General features: G+C 45.5%; 1 protein-coding gene across 5 annotated transcripts in view; it reads right to left on the reverse strand.

Moving 5' to 3' along the window:
• Window positions 1–18,000, reverse strand: part of LOC147020989 (mucin-16-like) — a 90,859-nt gene that overhangs the window by 28,752 nt on the left and 44,107 nt on the right. For all 5 annotated transcript variants that reach the window (XM_085890768.1, XM_085890766.1, XM_085890765.1 and 2 more), the window contains 13 exons: window positions 16,487–16,638; window positions 16,185–16,354; window positions 16,031–16,095; window positions 15,696–15,853; window positions 15,413–15,591; window positions 15,116–15,180; window positions 14,483–14,634; window positions 14,181–14,350; window positions 14,027–14,091; window positions 13,692–13,849; window positions 13,407–13,585; window positions 13,110–13,174; window positions 1–107 (listed from right to left, as the gene is read on the reverse strand). The exon at window positions 1–107 is cut by the window's left edge and continues 45 nt beyond it. In XM_085890768.1, the coding sequence (XP_085746894.1) occupies window positions 1–107; window positions 13,110–13,174; window positions 13,407–13,585; window positions 13,692–13,849; window positions 14,027–14,091; window positions 14,181–14,350; window positions 14,483–14,634; window positions 15,116–15,180; window positions 15,413–15,591; window positions 15,696–15,853; window positions 16,031–16,095; window positions 16,185–16,354; window positions 16,487–16,638 (1,685 nt within the window). The remainder of the gene's footprint in view (window positions 108–13,109; window positions 13,175–13,406; window positions 13,586–13,691; window positions 13,850–14,026; window positions 14,092–14,180; window positions 14,351–14,482; window positions 14,635–15,115; window positions 15,181–15,412; window positions 15,592–15,695; window positions 15,854–16,030; window positions 16,096–16,184; window positions 16,355–16,486; window positions 16,639–18,000) is intronic.

An 18,000-nucleotide genomic window follows, 5' to 3' on the forward strand; every position in this document is an offset into this window, starting at 1 on the left:
TCTGCAGTTGATGTGTTCCCATTTTGAAAGCTTCCTCCACCACTGATTCATTAACCTGACTGGTGTTGTCAAAAGAGCAGCGTGCTACCACCACGAGTGGACCAGACCTGAGAAGAACACACCAGTTCAGAATCAAATATAAATTATCACAAAAATAATCCAATTGAAGGAGCACAAGAAAGAAGACCCACAACAATCAAGGTTTATTGGATGGAAATGGAATATATTATTGGAGTGGATGCATTAATTTTGACATCCAATCATATTCTCTTTGTCATCATCACTGTCTTCTCTCCATCATCATCCTCATCACTCTCAGTCTCACTCTTCGACAAGGCAGTGGCCGTGTTAGAAGATCATAGTTTCGGAGTGTGGAGATATGGTGATAGAATACAGTGAAATGCAACATGGCTGAACATGGAACAAAATTGTTAGTATCAAATTCGTTCAATTTCAGGATTTGAAATACCTGGAGGTACTGACAAAGGAATATCCGTGTTTGTTGAAAACGAGTGTGGATTGGCGAGCTAGGCTTGCCACTCCACACGTCGTTGCTGAGATTGACGTCACAGATTTGCTGTGTTGTCATGATTTACATCAATCACAATACAACCATTTATTTTTTCAAAATTATTTGTAATTCTGGAAACATATTTATTTGAAATCTATTTGTAATATAAAAAGGTCCAAATGGTCTGAATGGTCAAGGGTCTAACCTCTCGAATCTGTCTGAAGTTTAAGGGGATCAAAATGGTCTGAAGGTATAAGGGGTCTGAAGGGTTTAGGGGTCTTTTAGGTCCTCAGAATCTTTTGGTCCTCTGGGTCTTTTGGGTCTTCTTTTGGTCTCTCAGGGACTTTTTGGTCTTTTGGGTTTTTGGGTCTTTTTATCTTTTCAGTTATCAGAGACTTTTGGGTTTTTTGGGTCTTCAGCGTCTTTTGGGTCTTCGGTGACTTTTTGGTCTTCATGGTCTTTTGGTTCTTCAGAGTCTTTTTGGTCCTCAGGGCCTTTTGGGTCCTCAGTGACTTTTGGGTCTTCTGGATGCTCAGGGACTTTTGGATCTTCGGGGTATTTCAGGTCTTCAGGATCTTTTGGGTCCTCGAGGACTTTTGGCTCTTTGGGTATTTTCGGTCCTTGGGGACTTTTGGGTCTTTATGGTCTTCGCTGACTTTTGGGTCCTGGGGATATTTTGGGTCTTCAGGGTTTTTGGGTTCTCATGGACGGTTGGGTCTTCAATGACTTTTGGGTCTTCTGGGTGTTCGACGACTTTTGGATTTTTGGGGTATTTTGGGTCTCCGGTGACTTTTTGGGTCTTCAATCACTTTTGGGTCAACAGGGTCTTTTGGGTCCTCGGGGACTTTTGGGTCTTCAACATCTTTTGGGTCTTCCAGATGTTTTGGGGTCTTTTGGATCCTCGGTTACTTTTGGGTCTTTTCAGTCTTTTTGGTCTTTGAGGCCTTTTTCGTCCTTGGGGACTTTTGGGTTTTTTGGGCTTTCAGGGTCCTTGGGGTCTTTAAGGGTCTTCAACGGTCATCAAGGTCTCAGCAGTCAAAAGCATCGAAACGTTCATTCAAATGGTACGAAATCGATGTCTGTGTGTGAAGTCAGGATGGAACTGACGTTCAAACAGTACGTAATAAATAATCATATAGTCACACAGCTTCACTGTGAAAGGAACATTTCAATCGTACATAATTTCTAGACATTCGTGTCGTCAGACACCAACGTTCAAAGAGGACGTGATTGATAGGAACAGTCACACGGCTTTACCGTCCCTCTCTCACTGACAGTGCTTCTCGGATATATTTATATATTCACATCAATATATATATATATATATGTTGCGAATTCGTGCCCCGCCGGCGTGCGAACGATCGCGTTTAACCAATAGCGGCCGCTTCGCCCACCGAACGTGCAATTCAGTTGTAACCCCTTCGAAACAACGCCGGGAGCGAGTCACAGGTGGGGGTTTAACCTCACCACAACTCAGTCCGCATTCTACCCGCGCGAAATCGGGTCCGATCGCCGAATGGTCGATTTACCTAAGTGCTCGCGCGGGTCGCGTACCGAGGAGTTGTACCACACCGCAGGTCGACTCCAGACACGAACCGCTTAAGCGGCTCGTTCCGTACTGCAGGGATAACCGAGCGCAGTTATCGTCGACCTTGACGGTTCAGATTATTTATCGGGAACTTACACCCACTATCAATCCCTCACGTGATGCAAGATGGAAATTCAAACAAAGGAATGGACGCAGCGAAACGGGGAACAATTGGACAAGCACATTTATTCGCGCCACATGGCATCACGTATTACTAATAGGCAACAGTTACACAAAACAATACACGTATACAGTCAAGCAAGAAAACACAAGCAAGGAACGATGCAGAGCTTCAACCGAATAAAAGGCAATGTACAGGCACTTAATCAGTTTCTACTTTACGGACTGGTGCCACACACACACATTTACACAGAACCCCAAAAGAAAAGGAAGTTGCGAGTTCCCTGAGCATGTCGTCGAGTCGTCCTTTGCGCGACCTCAACTCTGAGCCCCTCCGGCGTGGTCCGCGAGCTCGTACCTCGCGCCGGCATGTGTCGCCGTTCGACGCCACGAAAGGGGTTCGGGAACGAACGAACGGAGCTTTCACCACTATCCCGGTGTGGACGGGGGGGGGGGGGGATGGCAGGCGCTCCGTCCCACCAGCAGGGTCTCGAGACCGCACCGACTGACCCTCTGACACCGACAATCCTCCGACTCGACAGTCGGGAACAACAACCGGGAGCACCGACCAGGCAAGACAAAGACAAAAAATCAGACCCAATTTGACGACCAGCTCTCCAGCCGCCTTGCGCTCGCCTTTTTGTAAGGTGGGGCCCCGCCCTTCACTCCGCCCCGTTCCTTGCTCCACCCCCCTTCGCGGCGTTTCCAGAAAAGTCTCGAAGGGGGGCGTTCCTCCTCCCTGGCTGCGTCACACCGCACATCCCCCAATCGGCAGCGAGCTGCGCCACCCCTCCCCCTTCTCACCAAGCGCGACGACGATCCCGCTCAAGATTCAGGCGGGAGAAATTCGGGCGGGAGTTGTCTTTCCGCGCCCTTGCTGCTGCCACCCCGCTCCTTCCTCCCATCCCGCGGAGATCGTGACCGCGCGGTGCGCGTTGAAAGGCGAGTGACGAAGATAGTGGTGGTGTAGTTGTTGAAGGTGGCGTCGTGGTGTGAATGGCGTCGTTGTTGAGATGTTGATTGTGGCGATGTTCGTTGTTGTGTTGTTGCACCAAAATAACGACAGCAAAAGAAAAACGGCTTACTGAAAAATCGCAGCCCGAATGCATCACATATATTCCCTCTATACAACGGGTTTGGGCTAACTACACATGAACTTAGCGTTATAACTGATAGAAGGACCCTTCATGGTGAATTGCGAATTTCAACAGCCGAAACTATATATATATATATATATATATATATATATATATATATATATATATATATATATATATATATATATATATATATATATATATATATCTTCTTCTTCAGCTTTCGGCTACTCCCGTTACGGGTCGCCACAGCGGATCATCCGTATGATCCGCATAGTGATTTGGCACATGTTTTACGCCGCATGCCCTTCCTGACGCAGCCCTGGTCGCCTCTTACAACACAGGGATATGGTACACCTATTTTAACCGGGGTATACACGGGCCCAGTATACTGGTACTCATTTCGCCGACCTCGGAAGGATGACAGGCTGAGTCAACCCCCTGGTGTATTAATTCAGTGGCCCAACGGGGCTTGAACTCAGGACCTTTTGGATCCCAAGCCGCTGCCCAAACCACTGCGCCAACACCAGGCTTTATATATATATACATACATACATATATATATATACATATATATATATATATATATATATATATATATATATATATATATATATATATATATATACACATATATATATATATGTATTTGTATATATATATATATATATATATATATGTATTTGTATTTGTATATATATGTTGTTCATCATTCGGCTGCTCCCGTTAGGGGTCGCCACAGCGGATCATCCGTTATGATCCGCATACTGATTTGGCACAGGTTTTACGCCGGATGCCCTTCCTGACGCAACCCTGGTCGCCTCTTACGACACAGGGATCAGGATTTGGGTTTCGCCATGATTCCGGGCTGCTCTACACCCTACCCAGTGCAGAGCCCCCGTCCTCAAGCGATCCTCCAACCCAAGCCTCCGAGTAGCCGGATTACAGGCGCACGCCACTACGCCCGGTCGTATTTGTATATATATATATATATATATATATATATATATATATGTATATATATATATATATATATATATATATATATATATATATATATATATATATATATGTATTTGTAGAAGCCTGGTGTTGGCGCAGTGGTTAGGGCAGCTTCTTGGGATCCAAAAGGTCCTGAGTTCAAGCCCCGTTGGGCCACTGAATTAATACACCAAGGGGTTGACTCAGCCTGTCATCCTTCCGAGGTCGGCGAAATGAGTACCAGTGTACTGGGCCGGTGTATACCCCGGTTAAAATAGGTGTACCATATCCCTGTGTTGTAAGAGGCGACCAGGGTTGCGTCAGGAAGGGCATCCGGCGTAAAACATGTGCCAAATCACTATGCAGATCATACGGATGATCCGCTGTGGCGACTCCGAACGGGAGCAGCTGAAAGAAGAAGAAGATATATATGTATTTGTAATATATATATATATATATATATATATATATATATATATATATATATATATATATATATAATTGTCAGGTCAGGTTCAATCTGTGACCTGCTGCAGGTACCATGGAAACCTGTACCAACCTGTTCCATGGTCGGGTTGTCGGCGACGAAACCGTATCCCCCACCAGGTTTTCTGGTGAGGAGGGTGTTTTGATATGGACACCCGGCAGGATTAAAAACAAAACCTGTCAAAGGGTGGAGGAGCTCATTGTGAGCCAAAGGCCATCCATATCTAGTGCCAACTGTGTCTGCGGACGTCCTCCTGCAGTTGGGTTACTTTTTATGAGGAGGTTGGTGGCAGGATTTGCACTCCGGCCACCGTAAAATCCTCATTCCGCAAAACGCAAAAAAGCAAAAAAACTGAAAACCCACTCCGTGGGAGTACCTCCTGTGCAGCTTCCCTTCGCAGGGCAGCTCACCGGATGACGGGATTGGGGCAAAGCCTTTGGGACCCCCAATCTTTGATGATAGGAGGGAAACCACGGGGTAACATCCCTGGGTCAGATTGCGGGAGAGTGTGTCGGAGTGGTGCTGAGGTGTCGTCCACCAGACGGGGTCTCCTTGGGTTAACCTGAGGCGGTCCCTTCGGGTGGGTGCCTGGAATGTCCTATCCCTAAGAGAGGATGATCAACTGTCTCTGTTATCATCTGAGCTCAAGCATTTGGACATCGGGATTGGGGCTCTCTCTGAGGTTCGGAGACCGGATGGCGGCGAGATAATGTTGGGTGGTTACACCGACTATTGGTCTGGTCGCTCTGATGGTTACCATACCCAAGGAGTTGCTGTAGCTGTGTCCAATAAGCTGAGCCCAATGATAATTGAGGGAACACCGGTCAACGAGCGTATGATGAGATTAAGGATTCGTCACTCCTTCGGTGTCATTTCCCTGGTCTCTGTTTCTGCTCCGACTGAGGCGAGTGATCTCACCGTGAAGGATGTATTCTACGCCACACTCGAGTCTGTGGTTGATCAGTGCCCCAGACGAGATACACTTCTTGTCTTGGGGGATTTCAATGCATCGACTGGAACTGATAGGGATGGTTATGAGACATGTGTTGGTCCCCATGGGTCAGGAACTATGAACCAAAATAGCACTAACTTCCTTGACTTTGCAAGAAGTCATGGACTTAGGGTGGCTGGTTCATGGTTTCAGCGCCCACAAGCTCATCGCTGGACTTGGTATTCCAACGCTGGCGGTGTGGCAACGAAGATTGACCATGTCCTCATTGACGGTCGTTGGAGGATGATCCAGAACTGCAGGGTCTTCTGGAGTGCTCAGTTCCTCAATACTGACCACAGGCTTGTTGTCGCAACTCTAAAGCTGCACCTTAAATCCTGGAGAATGGTACCATCCCAGCCTCGGCTGGATGTTGGCAAGCTCAGGGATGAGAGAGTAGCTGAGGAGTTTGCGAACAGGCTGAGTGGACACTTGGGGGGTCTGGGTGCTTTGGGGGGTCCTGAAGAGTTGTGGAGTGCCTTCAAGACCACCGTCCTTGATGTTGCCGGTGGATGTCTTGGAGCTCACCGCAGGGCAAAGAAGAATTTTTTCTCTCAAGGGACACTGGATACCATTGAACAGAGTCGCAGGGCCAGGCTGAATGGCAGAGCTGAGCTGTTCATGGAGCTGAGGCGTAAAACGGTACGTGCACTGAGGGTGGACAAGGAGGCCTATGTGCGAGGAATCTGTGAGGGGGTAGAGCATCACCTGTGGACAGGTGATTCTCGTCCCGCTTACAGGGGAATTCGCGCATTGCGTTCATCCAAGCCCATACCTCGGAGCACTGCAGTTCGAGCAGAGAGTGGTAGGCTCTTGACAGAGGAGTCTGAAGTGAAGGCCCGCTGGGCCGGTTACTTTGAGCGGTTGTACCAGGCTGATCCCCCAGCTGTCGAGTTGGACATCAAGGGTGTTACAATCCCTGTTGCTGACCCTCGAATCAACTGTGGTCCACCTTCGCTTGTGGAAACACGGGCTGCGGTGAACCAGTTGAAATGGGCAAAGCTCCAGGGATCTGTGGCATCCATGCTGAACTTCTCAAGGCTGGTGGAAATGCTGCACTCGTGTCGTTGCATGCAGTTTTGTGCTCTGTATGGAACACAGGCATCATCCCAACTGACTGGAAGAGGGGCCTTGTTGTCCCTCTCTGGAAAGGGAACGGTGATCGCCAAGACTGCAACAACTACCGAGGGGTGACGCTGCTCTCAGTGCCGGGCAAGGTCTTTGCCCAGATCATTCATGATAGGGTTCGCCACCATCTGCTTGAGCACCAGCATCCAGAGTAGTCAGGCTTTACACCAAAGAGGTCAACGATTGACCGTATCCTTGCCCTTCGTGTCCTCACCGAACGCAGACGAGAGTTTCGGCAGGGGCTGCTTGCAGCCTATGTTGATCTCTGTAAAGCGTTTGATTCAGTGAATCGGGATGTCCTCTGGAGGATTCTTGGTCTTCGTGGGGTGCCACCAAAACTGATCGATTTGATGTCTGAACTCTACTCTGGTACTGAGAGTGCTGTGAAGTGTGGTGGTACCATCTCTAACTTATTTCCAGTTGTTACTGGAGTTCGTCAGGGGTGTGTTCTGGCCCCCACACTTTTCAGCACTTGTATGGACTGGATTTTAGGGAGGATGTCGGAGAGATCAAGCTGCGGTGCATCGTTTGGGAATGTCAAGATCTCGGACCTTGATTTTGCAGATGATGCAGTCATCTTTGCGGAGACTTTAGACATCCTTTTGGGGGCCCTCGAGGTGCTGAAAGAGGAGTTGGAGCCGCTGGGATTACGGGTTTCTTGGGTCAAAACTAAGATCCAGGCTTTCGGTGACATCTTGGATGCTGCTGTCCTGTCTGTGTCTGTTTGTGGTGAGGATGTTGAGGTCGTGGAGAGATTCACTTACCTTGGCAGTGATATTCATGTCTCTGCTGGCTGTGAGTCAGAGGTCAAGAGACGTCTGGGTCGGGCCTGGGGAGTCATAGATTCACTGGATCATGGGGTGTGGCGCTGCCGGTACCTGTGCGGGAGGACGAAAGTCCGAGTCTTCAGGTCCTTGGTACTTCTCTATGGTTGCGAGACTTGGACTCTGACCAAGGATCTGAGACGGAGACTTAATTCCTTTGGTACCGGGTCTCTTCGGAGAATCCTTGGCTATCGCTGGTCGGATTTTGTGTCCAACGAGCGGATGCTGAGAGAGACTCGGATGAGATTTGTTACCTGCATTGTCCGTGAGGGTCAGTTGCGGCTATATGGACATGTGGCTCGTTTTCCTGACGCTGATCCTGCTCACCAGATTCTCTCAGCGAGGGAGTCTCATGAGTGGAGGAGGCCAATGGGCCGACCACATGCCTCGTGGTTGCAGCAGGTTGACCATCATCTCAAGGAGATGGGGATGGGCCTGGCATCTGCCTGGGGGATGGCCAGACGGAGGCCCCTGGAGTACTGGCGGAAAGTGGACGCAGCGACGCGCTGTTCTGGCACATGCTCCCATACCTGACCTGATATATATATATATATATATATATATATATATATATATATATATATATATATATATATATATATATATATATATATATATATATATATATATACAGTAATCCCCCGTTTCTCGTGGGGGTTACGTTCCAAACCTCCCGCGGTGAGTGGAAATCCGCGATGAATGGACGCCTCCACAAAACACGTTTTAAACACATTTTAATCTCAATTAAACACAAAAAGAAAACATTTGAAGCATAAAAATGCTTACTGTAAACTCAGTAACGTTGCAAAAACTTGTGATGGGCAGTTGCTGGCGTTGTTTCTTCATGGTGGTGAGGAGAGTTTTTGCCATTGTTGCTAAGCGTTCAAGTGAGAGGCCTTCGTCGTCGTGCTCCTGCGAAGGATCAGATTGTTCCTCCTCCTCCTCCTCGCATGCAGACTTCGGAAGCTCAGCCAAATCCTTGTCTGTTAATGGGTCAGAGTTGGTTTCGATGAGGTTATTCACTTCGTCGTGCGTCATGTCGTTGAATCCTCCTCCGAGAATCTTCGCCAGCTTGACCGACTTATCGATTGCCGAATGGTGAATTTCGTCTGGAGAAAAGGCCTTGTATTCGTGGACGCATTCTGGCCACAGCTTCTTCCAACAGGCGTTTTAGGTTTCTTTTTTTCATTTCTTGTAGAGCCTTCTGAATTATTTGGAGACACGTTGCTATCGTGAAATCACGCCAATACGTCCTCAGAGAAAAATTGTTGTCGGAATCCATGGCCTCCACGAGGTGCTGCAGCGCGTTGCGAAAGTAAAGCGCTGATGTTGGCTTCGTCCTTCTTGATGTAGCGTATTGTGACGTCCACAGGACTTGAACAGTCCCACCAACGTAGAATGAGCTGAAACGATGGAGGCGGTTTATTTGTTTATAACCCAAACATGGCGGTTCTAATCGCTCTACCGCAAACGGGACGAGGAAGGTGGCACGAGTCACTTTTCACTAAGTTGATGATGATGTTTATTTGTTTTTATTATCACCAGAAATAACAAGACTCGGCAAGAAGAGGGATCCGGGGCGATTCGACGGGATGGTGTGGGATCGGGCGTGGGGAAAAACACAGACAATTCCAATGAATATACAGTTCTCAATCCCTCTAAGGCGCCAAGCACACACACACAGACACACACACACACACACACACACACACACACACACACACACACACACACACACACACACACACACACACACACACACACACACACACACACACACACACACAACGTAGCTATTTCTGGTGGTCAGGCTGGACCGTGGTGTGGACGCAACTGTCCCTGGATCGGCGTCGGACGAGCCGGCCTTGCTCTCGTCAGGGGGGGCAGGAGAAACCGTGGTGCTGTCGACCTCCTGGTCTTGGCCCAAGTCCGCTCACAGCCGCCAGGGAACCAGTTCTGGCGCCAAGCCGCGAGCAGGAGAGGGAGGCAGGTCCGCCCGCCGCCCGACCCCGCACTCCGAGTCAGCAGAACCCCAGAGCCAACCAAGGCGAGGCACGAGGCCCAGCAAGGCTCCAAGGCACGATCAAGAACACGATCGACTCAGCACAACAACAAGGACGCTCTCTCTGCCGCCACAGGGAACCACACCAAAAAAACACGATCGTTCTGGTTGTAATCTTCTTCCTCTTCGACCCCGAACAGAACCTTTCTATCCTTCTGTCCTCGTCACTTCAATCGAGCCGTTTATTGGCCCACCGCCATCGCCTTCCGCCAACCGTGATCACGGGGCGGAGCCATCCGCTGCACTGTCCTGTGACGTCACGGCCAGTCTTCAGAGAATACCAAAAGGGGTTTACGCAGACACACTTACCCTATCCCGTGTCCCTATCTAATTACGTGACAATTATCATTTCCCCCCTTGAAGAAATGAACATTTACTAGACAACTTATCACCACTGAATTGCTACTTATTACATCGAGATCCTGGTAAACTCGAACAGCATGGCATACCTAATTAAACATCCTAATTACCCTTTGAATGCATACCCCCACTCAAACGTAACAGTATGGTTGATTCATTCAAACCATAACGGCGCCCAACCGCGGCAAACGTTTTTCCTTTCGGCGGCATCGTAGGGCTTGGAGAAAAAAACGTAGAAAATATCTGTGTCGTTCACAAGTGAAACACTCAAGACAGCGAGAGTGCGCCTCGTGGGCAGCAGCCAATCAGTGCTAAGGAGAAATGAATAGCGCGTTCTCTGTCTTTGTCTCGTGCGTTGTGTCGACAAACATACAAAAAAATTTTTGTTTGTCTTATTATGAAGATACTTACGAGCGCCACGCATAATAATTTATTGCTTAAATAATTTATATTTTATATATTATTGCCGCGATGTACCGGGGGAATCCGCAGAAAAAATTAGTTACGTTCCAAGGGAAAACCCGCGATGAACCGGAGGTGTGATCGGTGAACCGCGATGAAGCGGGGGTTGACTATATATATATATATATATATATATATATATATATATATATATATATATATATATATATATATATATATATATATATATATATATATATATACATATACATATATATATATATATATATATATATATATATATATATATATATATATATATATATTGATACACATATACATATTCATACATACATACATACTGTACATAAAAACATCAGGAAAAACAACCAGTCGCTTAGCTGACGAGAACATTAAGGTGGGGGGGTGTCAGTAAGGAGGAGGGGATGGAGACAGGAGGAAGAGAGGGGAGTGAGGAAGAAGGGAGATCGAGGCGGGATGGGGGGAGTGAGGAAGTCGTGGGGAGCGAGGAGGAGTGCAGAAAGGGAAGGCAATGTGAGGGGAGGGCAAGGGAAGGGCATTGTGCCGGCAGGGTCCGTCCGGACATAACGACTGTCCAGATACATTCGGAGACAGAATGAGCGAGTGAGAGAGAGAGAGAGACAGAGAGAGAGACGGAGACAGAGAGACAGAGAGACAGAGAGACAGAGAGACAGAGAGACAGAGAGAGAGAGAGAGAGAGAGAGAGAGAGAGAGAGAGAGAGAGAGAGAGGGAGAGGGCGAGAGAGAGAGAGAGACGGGGAGGGGGAGAGGGAGAGAGAGAGACGGGGAGAGGGAGAGGGAGAGGGAGAGGGAGAGGGGGACAGGGAGAGGGAGAGAGGCAGAGGGAGAGGGCGAGAGAGAGAGACGGGGACAGAGCCAGAGACGGAGACGGAGACGGAGACGGAGACGGAGACGGAGACGGAGACGGAGAGAGCGACAGAGACAGAGAGAGAGAGGCGTGGGGAAGTGGGGGTGTTCGCAGAGAATGTTAAACGTTATGAAGACACACACACACACACACACACACACACACACACACACACACACACACACACACACACACACACACACACACACACACACACACACACACACAATCGTCATGTGACATCGGAAAAATTTGGCTCTGAAATTGAGAAAACACGTTAATATGGTGAACACCTCAGAAATCAGGTGTTATCAAATGTATTTTGCTTTGCATCTCACAAAAAGCACACCGCGTCATATAAAATAACCAATTGCTTTGGAAATAGGCACGAGGACAAGGGAAACTGTGATCACTTATCCACTGCTGAGGTTAAAAATTAAAACCTATGCGATACGGAGATGAAACTTTGCCCCCACAACACCCGTGAACCGAGCATGCAGGCACACACACACACACACACACACACACACACACACACACACACACACACACACACACACACACACACACACACCTGAAGAGAGTCCCTAAATTACAGATCCAAATGTACCCATATGTACCTCTACCTTGAAGCAACTGCCAAATGTATATCCTGATCGGTACACGAAATGGAACGCCGTCCACTGTAGGGTGCTCGGAAAGCAGTTTAAGCACTCAAGCAAGCACTCCACTTGAATAGTTGGCAAGCGAGAGCGATGTCCGAATGTCCAAACGATGTCCGAATTAGAAAAATGAACACTTTTTCCCAAGCCGGAACTGCTGCTAAGCTGAATTCTGCAGCTAAAACTTTGTAATTCTGCTTTGTTTAAGAGATTCTCGAGGTTATGGCATAAGCGGAAATGAAATAAAGCCACGAACACTGGTGTCTCTGGGAATTTATAAGCATTGCAATGTACCCAGTGATTCGTAGCTCTGGTGAACATGCATTCAATAGCATGAGTGAGGAAAGTGACAAAAAAAACTTTATCGTTTAGAAATTGTTGCGGCCTGTTCCAAGTCAAGGCATGGTTGAGCTGGCCAAAAAACATGGCGGCTTCAGACTCCAGCGAGGTTGTCGAGGATATGTCTTGAGACTGCATTGAGAGTAGGAAATGAGGATTCACCTCATAAAGGATATAATTAAATAATGCCCTTAATTATCTTAAAAAGGGGTGTTTTAATTAACCCAAACACCCAATTTTAAGAGGATATGTCTTGAGACCCCATTGAGAGTGGAAAATGAGGATTCACGGAATAAATGATATAATTAAATAATGCCTTTAATTATCTTAAAAAGGGGTGTTTTAATTAACCCAAACACCCAATTTTAACTCTTGCACTTCCTTGGAGTTCCCTTCTTATGCATGCAAAGATTCAGGCTGCGAGGTTTCATGTTTTTGGAGTAGTGGAGGATGCACACACACACACACACACACACACACACACACACACACACACACACACACACACACACACACACACACACACACACACACACACACACATACACACACTTATTAGGATAGAGAGATGTAAATACATTGTTTTGATGTCCACCAATGTGTCGCAGGTGTAGAATATGTTCGTGTTCCTCGTGTTTCGTTTCACTTACCAGAAATTTGTGACTGAACAGTTTTGTGTCGAATCCCCAAGTTGGTTTTTGAAAAGATCTTTGAGCTGAAACGAAAAGGATTTTCAGCAATCATTATTGATTGAATCATCTTCCATTTGTCGGTGTTACTTCATTCATGAATTAAGTGAATGAAGTTTTTCTGTTAAGATGTACATAACACATGTTTATCATCATTTTACCGTAACGACTCACGTGACAAACTCAATAATTTTAAAACGAATCGAAGGGTGAAAATTCATTTTAAAGGGAAAGAGTATCATCGAAGGATTGTTTCACCTTGCTGCTGATGTCTGCATTGTAATGCTGGTACAAAGTAGAGCTGGCATTGTCCAAGTCATCTGAGAATGTCCGATTCAACACGATGAACTTCAGGTAAAATGATTGCTTCTCCATTAGTCGTGCTGTTGTTGGCTGAACCGTTGGTGGCTGTGTGGTTGGTGGTTGCGGTTCATAAACTGCAAGAAAAACAAACAACATCAAGAAAAGCGTTTCTTTTTGTTGAACGTGTTCATGAAACACACACCGAGAAAGAAAATGTTATTGATGTCGAACTGTCTGCACCTGTGACTTGAGTATCAGCAGAGTCATTTTTGAGAAGGTAAGGCCCAAGCGTGTGGTGGTTGTTTGTGCCGACATAAAATGCGTCTTTCACTGTAGACTCGTTCAGGGAAGGTGTGTCGCGAAAGTCACAACGTCCCACGACGACCAAGGGACCATACCTGTAATGGTATTTGTTTTATGCTATATTTGTGACCAGCAATGAAAATGCTCTATGTGGAATGATATCACATTGCCTTTTGGCTGTCTGTCATGACACATCTTGTTCTTTTAACGTTTCCTTTTCGTACTAAATGATAGATGTTAATCAACGATCACCATCACCAAGTCGTGCTCACCAGTATCGTGCCACGGTGCAGTTTTGAGTTTCACTTCCAACCTCTTTCTTGAAAAGGTCCTCCAGCTGAAAATGATATTTGTACGACAAATGAACGTTATTTGAACCTCGTTATAAATTATTCGATGAAAGGATTGTCATTGTTCTATTCTTACCTCTTTGGAGATGCTGGAGGTGTATTCCTTGTAGAGTGGAGAGCTTTTGTTGTCCATTTCAGGAGAGAATGTGTGGTTGACCACAGTGAACTTGATAAACAATGTCTGCATGATTCGGGGTGCTGCAGGTGTCATACTCGGGATCGTTGTTGGAGGTTGTGGTTCTGGAACTAAATGTACGTTTTGTCTTAGTTTATATTATTTAAATAAGTTTGGCAAAAAGCCTATTGATTTTACTCATCATGGAAATCCATGAAATGTTTTATAAATCAATACATCTCGAATGTACACAAATTACATACTTGAAACAGTGAGCACGGTGTTGTCAAGCTCATAGTAATCAAGGTTCTGCAGTTGATGTGTTCCCATTTTGAAAGCTTCCTCCACCACTGATTCATTAACCTGACTGGTGTTGTCAAAAGAGCAGCGTGCTACCACCACGAGTGGACCAGACCTGAGAAGAACACACGAGTTCAGAATCAAATATAAATTATCACAAAAATAATCCAATTGAAGGAGCACAAGAGAGAAGAGCCACAACAATCAAGGATTACTGGATGGAAATGGAATATATTATTGGAGTGGATGCAATAATTTTGAAATCCAATCATATTCTCCTGTTCATCATCACTGTCTTCTCTCCATCATCATCCTCATCACTGTCGGTGTCACTCTTCGACAAGGCAGTGGCCGTGTTAGAAGATCATAGGATAGGAGTGTTGGGATATTGTGAGAGAATACAGCGAAATGAAACATGGCTGAACACGGAACAAAATTGTGGTATCAAGTTCATTTAACTCCAGGAATTACTTCCCTGGAGGGACTGACAAACGAATATCCGTGTTTATTGAAAATACAAATACATTGTTTTGATGTCCACCAATGTGTCGCAGGTGTAGAATATGTTCGTGTTCCTCGTGTTTCGTTTCACTTACCAGAAATTTGTTACTGAACAGTTTTGTGTCGAATCCCCAAGTCGGTTTTTGAAAAGATCTTTGAGCTGAAACGAAAAGGATTTTCAGCAATCATTATTGATTGAATCATCTTCCATTTGTCGGTGTTACTTCATTCATGAATCAAGTGAATGAAGTTATTCTGTTAAGATGTACATAACACATGTTTATCATCATTTTACCGTAACGACTCACGTGACAAACTCAATAATTTTAAAACGAATCGAAGGGTGAAAAATCATTTTAAAGGGAAAGAGTATCATCGAAGGAATGTTTCACCTTGCTGCTGATGTCTGCATTGTAATGCTGGTACAAAGTAGAGCTGGCATTGTCCAAGTCATCTGAGAATGTCCGATTCAACACGATGAACTTCAGGTAAAATGATTGCTTCTCCATTAGTCGTGCTGTTGTTGGCTGAACCGTTGGTGGCTGTGTGGTTGGTGGTTGCGGTTCATAAACTGCAAGAAAAACAAACAACATCAAGAAAAGCGTTTCTTTTTGTTGAACGTGTTCATGAAACACACCGAGAAAGAAAATGTTATTGATGTCGAACTGTCTGCACCTGTGACTTGAGTATCAGCAGAGTCATTTTTGAGAAGGTAAGGCCCAAGCGTGTGGTGGTTGTTTGTGCCGACATAAAATGCATCTTTCACTGTAGACTCGTTCAGGGAAGGTGTGTCGCGAAAGTCACAACGTCCCACGACGACCAAGGGACCATACCTGTAATGGTATTCGTTTAATGTTTTTTTTGTGACCAGCAATGAAAATGCTCTATGTGGAATGATATCACATTGCCTTTTGGCTGTCTGTCATGACACATCTTGTTCTTTTAACGTTTCCTTTTCGTACTAAATGAGAGATATTAATCAACGATCACCATCACCAAGTCGTGCTCACCAGTATCGTGCCACGGTGCAGTTTTGAGTTTCACTTCCAACCTCTTTCTTGAAAAGGTCCTCCAGCTGAAAATGATATTTGTACGACAAATTAACGTTATTTGAACCTCGTTATAAATTATTCGATGAAAGGATTGTCATTGTTCTGTTCTTACCTCTTTGGAGATGCTGGAGGTGTATTCCTTGTAGAGTGGAGAGCTTTTGTTGTCCATTTCAGGAGAGAATGTGTGGTTGACCACAGTGAACTTGATAAACAATGTCCGCATGATTTGGGGTGCTGCAGGTGTCGTACTCGGGATCGTTGTTGGAGGTTGTGGTTCTGGAACTAAATGTACGTTTTGTCTTAGTTTATATTATTTAAATAATTTTGGCAAAAACCCGATTGATTTTACTCATCATGGAAATCCATGAAATGTTTTATAAATCAATACATCTCGAATGTACACAAATTACATACTTGAAACAGTGAGCGCGGTGTTGTCAAGCTCATAGTAATCAAGGTTCTGCAGTTGATGTGTTCCCATTTTGAAAGCTTCCTCCACCACTGATTCATTAACCTGACTGGTGTTGTCAAAAGAGCAGCGTGCTACCACCACGAGTGGACCAGACCTGAGAAGAACACACGAGTTCAGAATCAAATATAAATTATCACAAAAATAATCCAATTGAAGGAGCACAAGAGAGAAGAGCCACAACAATCAAGGTTTATTGGATGGAAATGGAATATATTATTGGAGTGGATGCATTAATTTTGACATCCAATCATATTCTCTTTGTCATCATCACTGTCTTCTCTCCATCATCATCCTCATCACTCTCAGTCTCACTCTTCGACAAGGCAGTGGCTGTGTTATAAGATCATAGTTTCGGAGTGTGGAGATATGGTGATGGAATGCAGTGAAATGAAACATGGCTGAACATGGAACAAAATTGTAATCTCAAATTCGTTCAATTTCAGGATTTGAAATACCTGGAGGTACTGACAAAGGAATATCCGTGTTTGTTGAAAACGAGTGTGGATTGGCGAGCTAGGCTTGCCACTCCACACGTCGTTGCTGAGATTGACGTCACAGATTTGCTGTGTTGTCATGATTGACATCAATCATAATACAACCATTTATTTTTTTTAAATGTATTTGTAATCCTGGAAACATTATATTTATTTGAAATCTATTTGTAATATAAAAAGGTCCAAATGGTCTAAATAGTCAAGGGTCTAACCTCTCGAATCTGTCTGAAGTTTAAGGGGATCAAAATGGTCTGAAGGTAGAAGGGGTCTGAAGGGTTTAGGGGTCTTTTAGGTCCTCAGAATCTTTTGGTCCTCTGGGTCTTTTGGGTCTTCTTTTGGTCTCTCGGGGACTTTTGGGTCTTTTTGGTTTTTGGGTCTTTTTATCTTTTCAGTTATCAGAGTCTTTTGGGTTTTTTGGGTCTTCAGCGTCTTTTGGGTCTTCGGTGACTTTTGGGTCTTCATGGTCTTTTGGTTCTTCAGAGTCTTTTTGGTCCTCGGGGCCTTTTGGGTCCTCAGTGACTTTTGGGTCTTCTGGATGCTCAGGGACTTTTGGATCTTCGGGGTATTTCAGGTCTTCAGGATCTTTTGGGTCCTCGAGGACTTTTGGCTCTTTGGGGTATTTTCGGTCCTTGGGGACTTTTGGGTCTTTATGGTCTTCGCTGACTTTTGGGTCCTCGGGATATTTTGGGTCTTCAGGGTTTTTGCGTTCTCATGGACGGTTGGGTCTTCAATGACTTTTGGGTCTTCTGGGTGTTCGACGACTTTTGGATTTTTGGGGTATTTTGGGTCTCCGGTGACTTTTTGGGTCTTCAATCACTTTTGGGTCAACAGGGTCTTTTGGGTCCTCGGGGACTTTTGGGTCTTCAACATCTTTTGGGTCTTCCAGATGTTTTGGGGTCTTTTGCATCCTCGGTTACTTTTGGGTCTTTTCAGTCTTTTTGGTCTTTGAGGCCTTTTTCGTC

Source organism: Eptatretus burgeri, chromosome 8 (assembly GCF_056783735.1).
Source record: "Eptatretus burgeri isolate ZD-2024b chromosome 8, Ebu_testis_v1, whole genome shotgun sequence".
Lineage (NCBI taxonomy): Eukaryota > Metazoa > Chordata > Myxini > Myxiniformes > Myxinidae > Eptatretus > Eptatretus burgeri.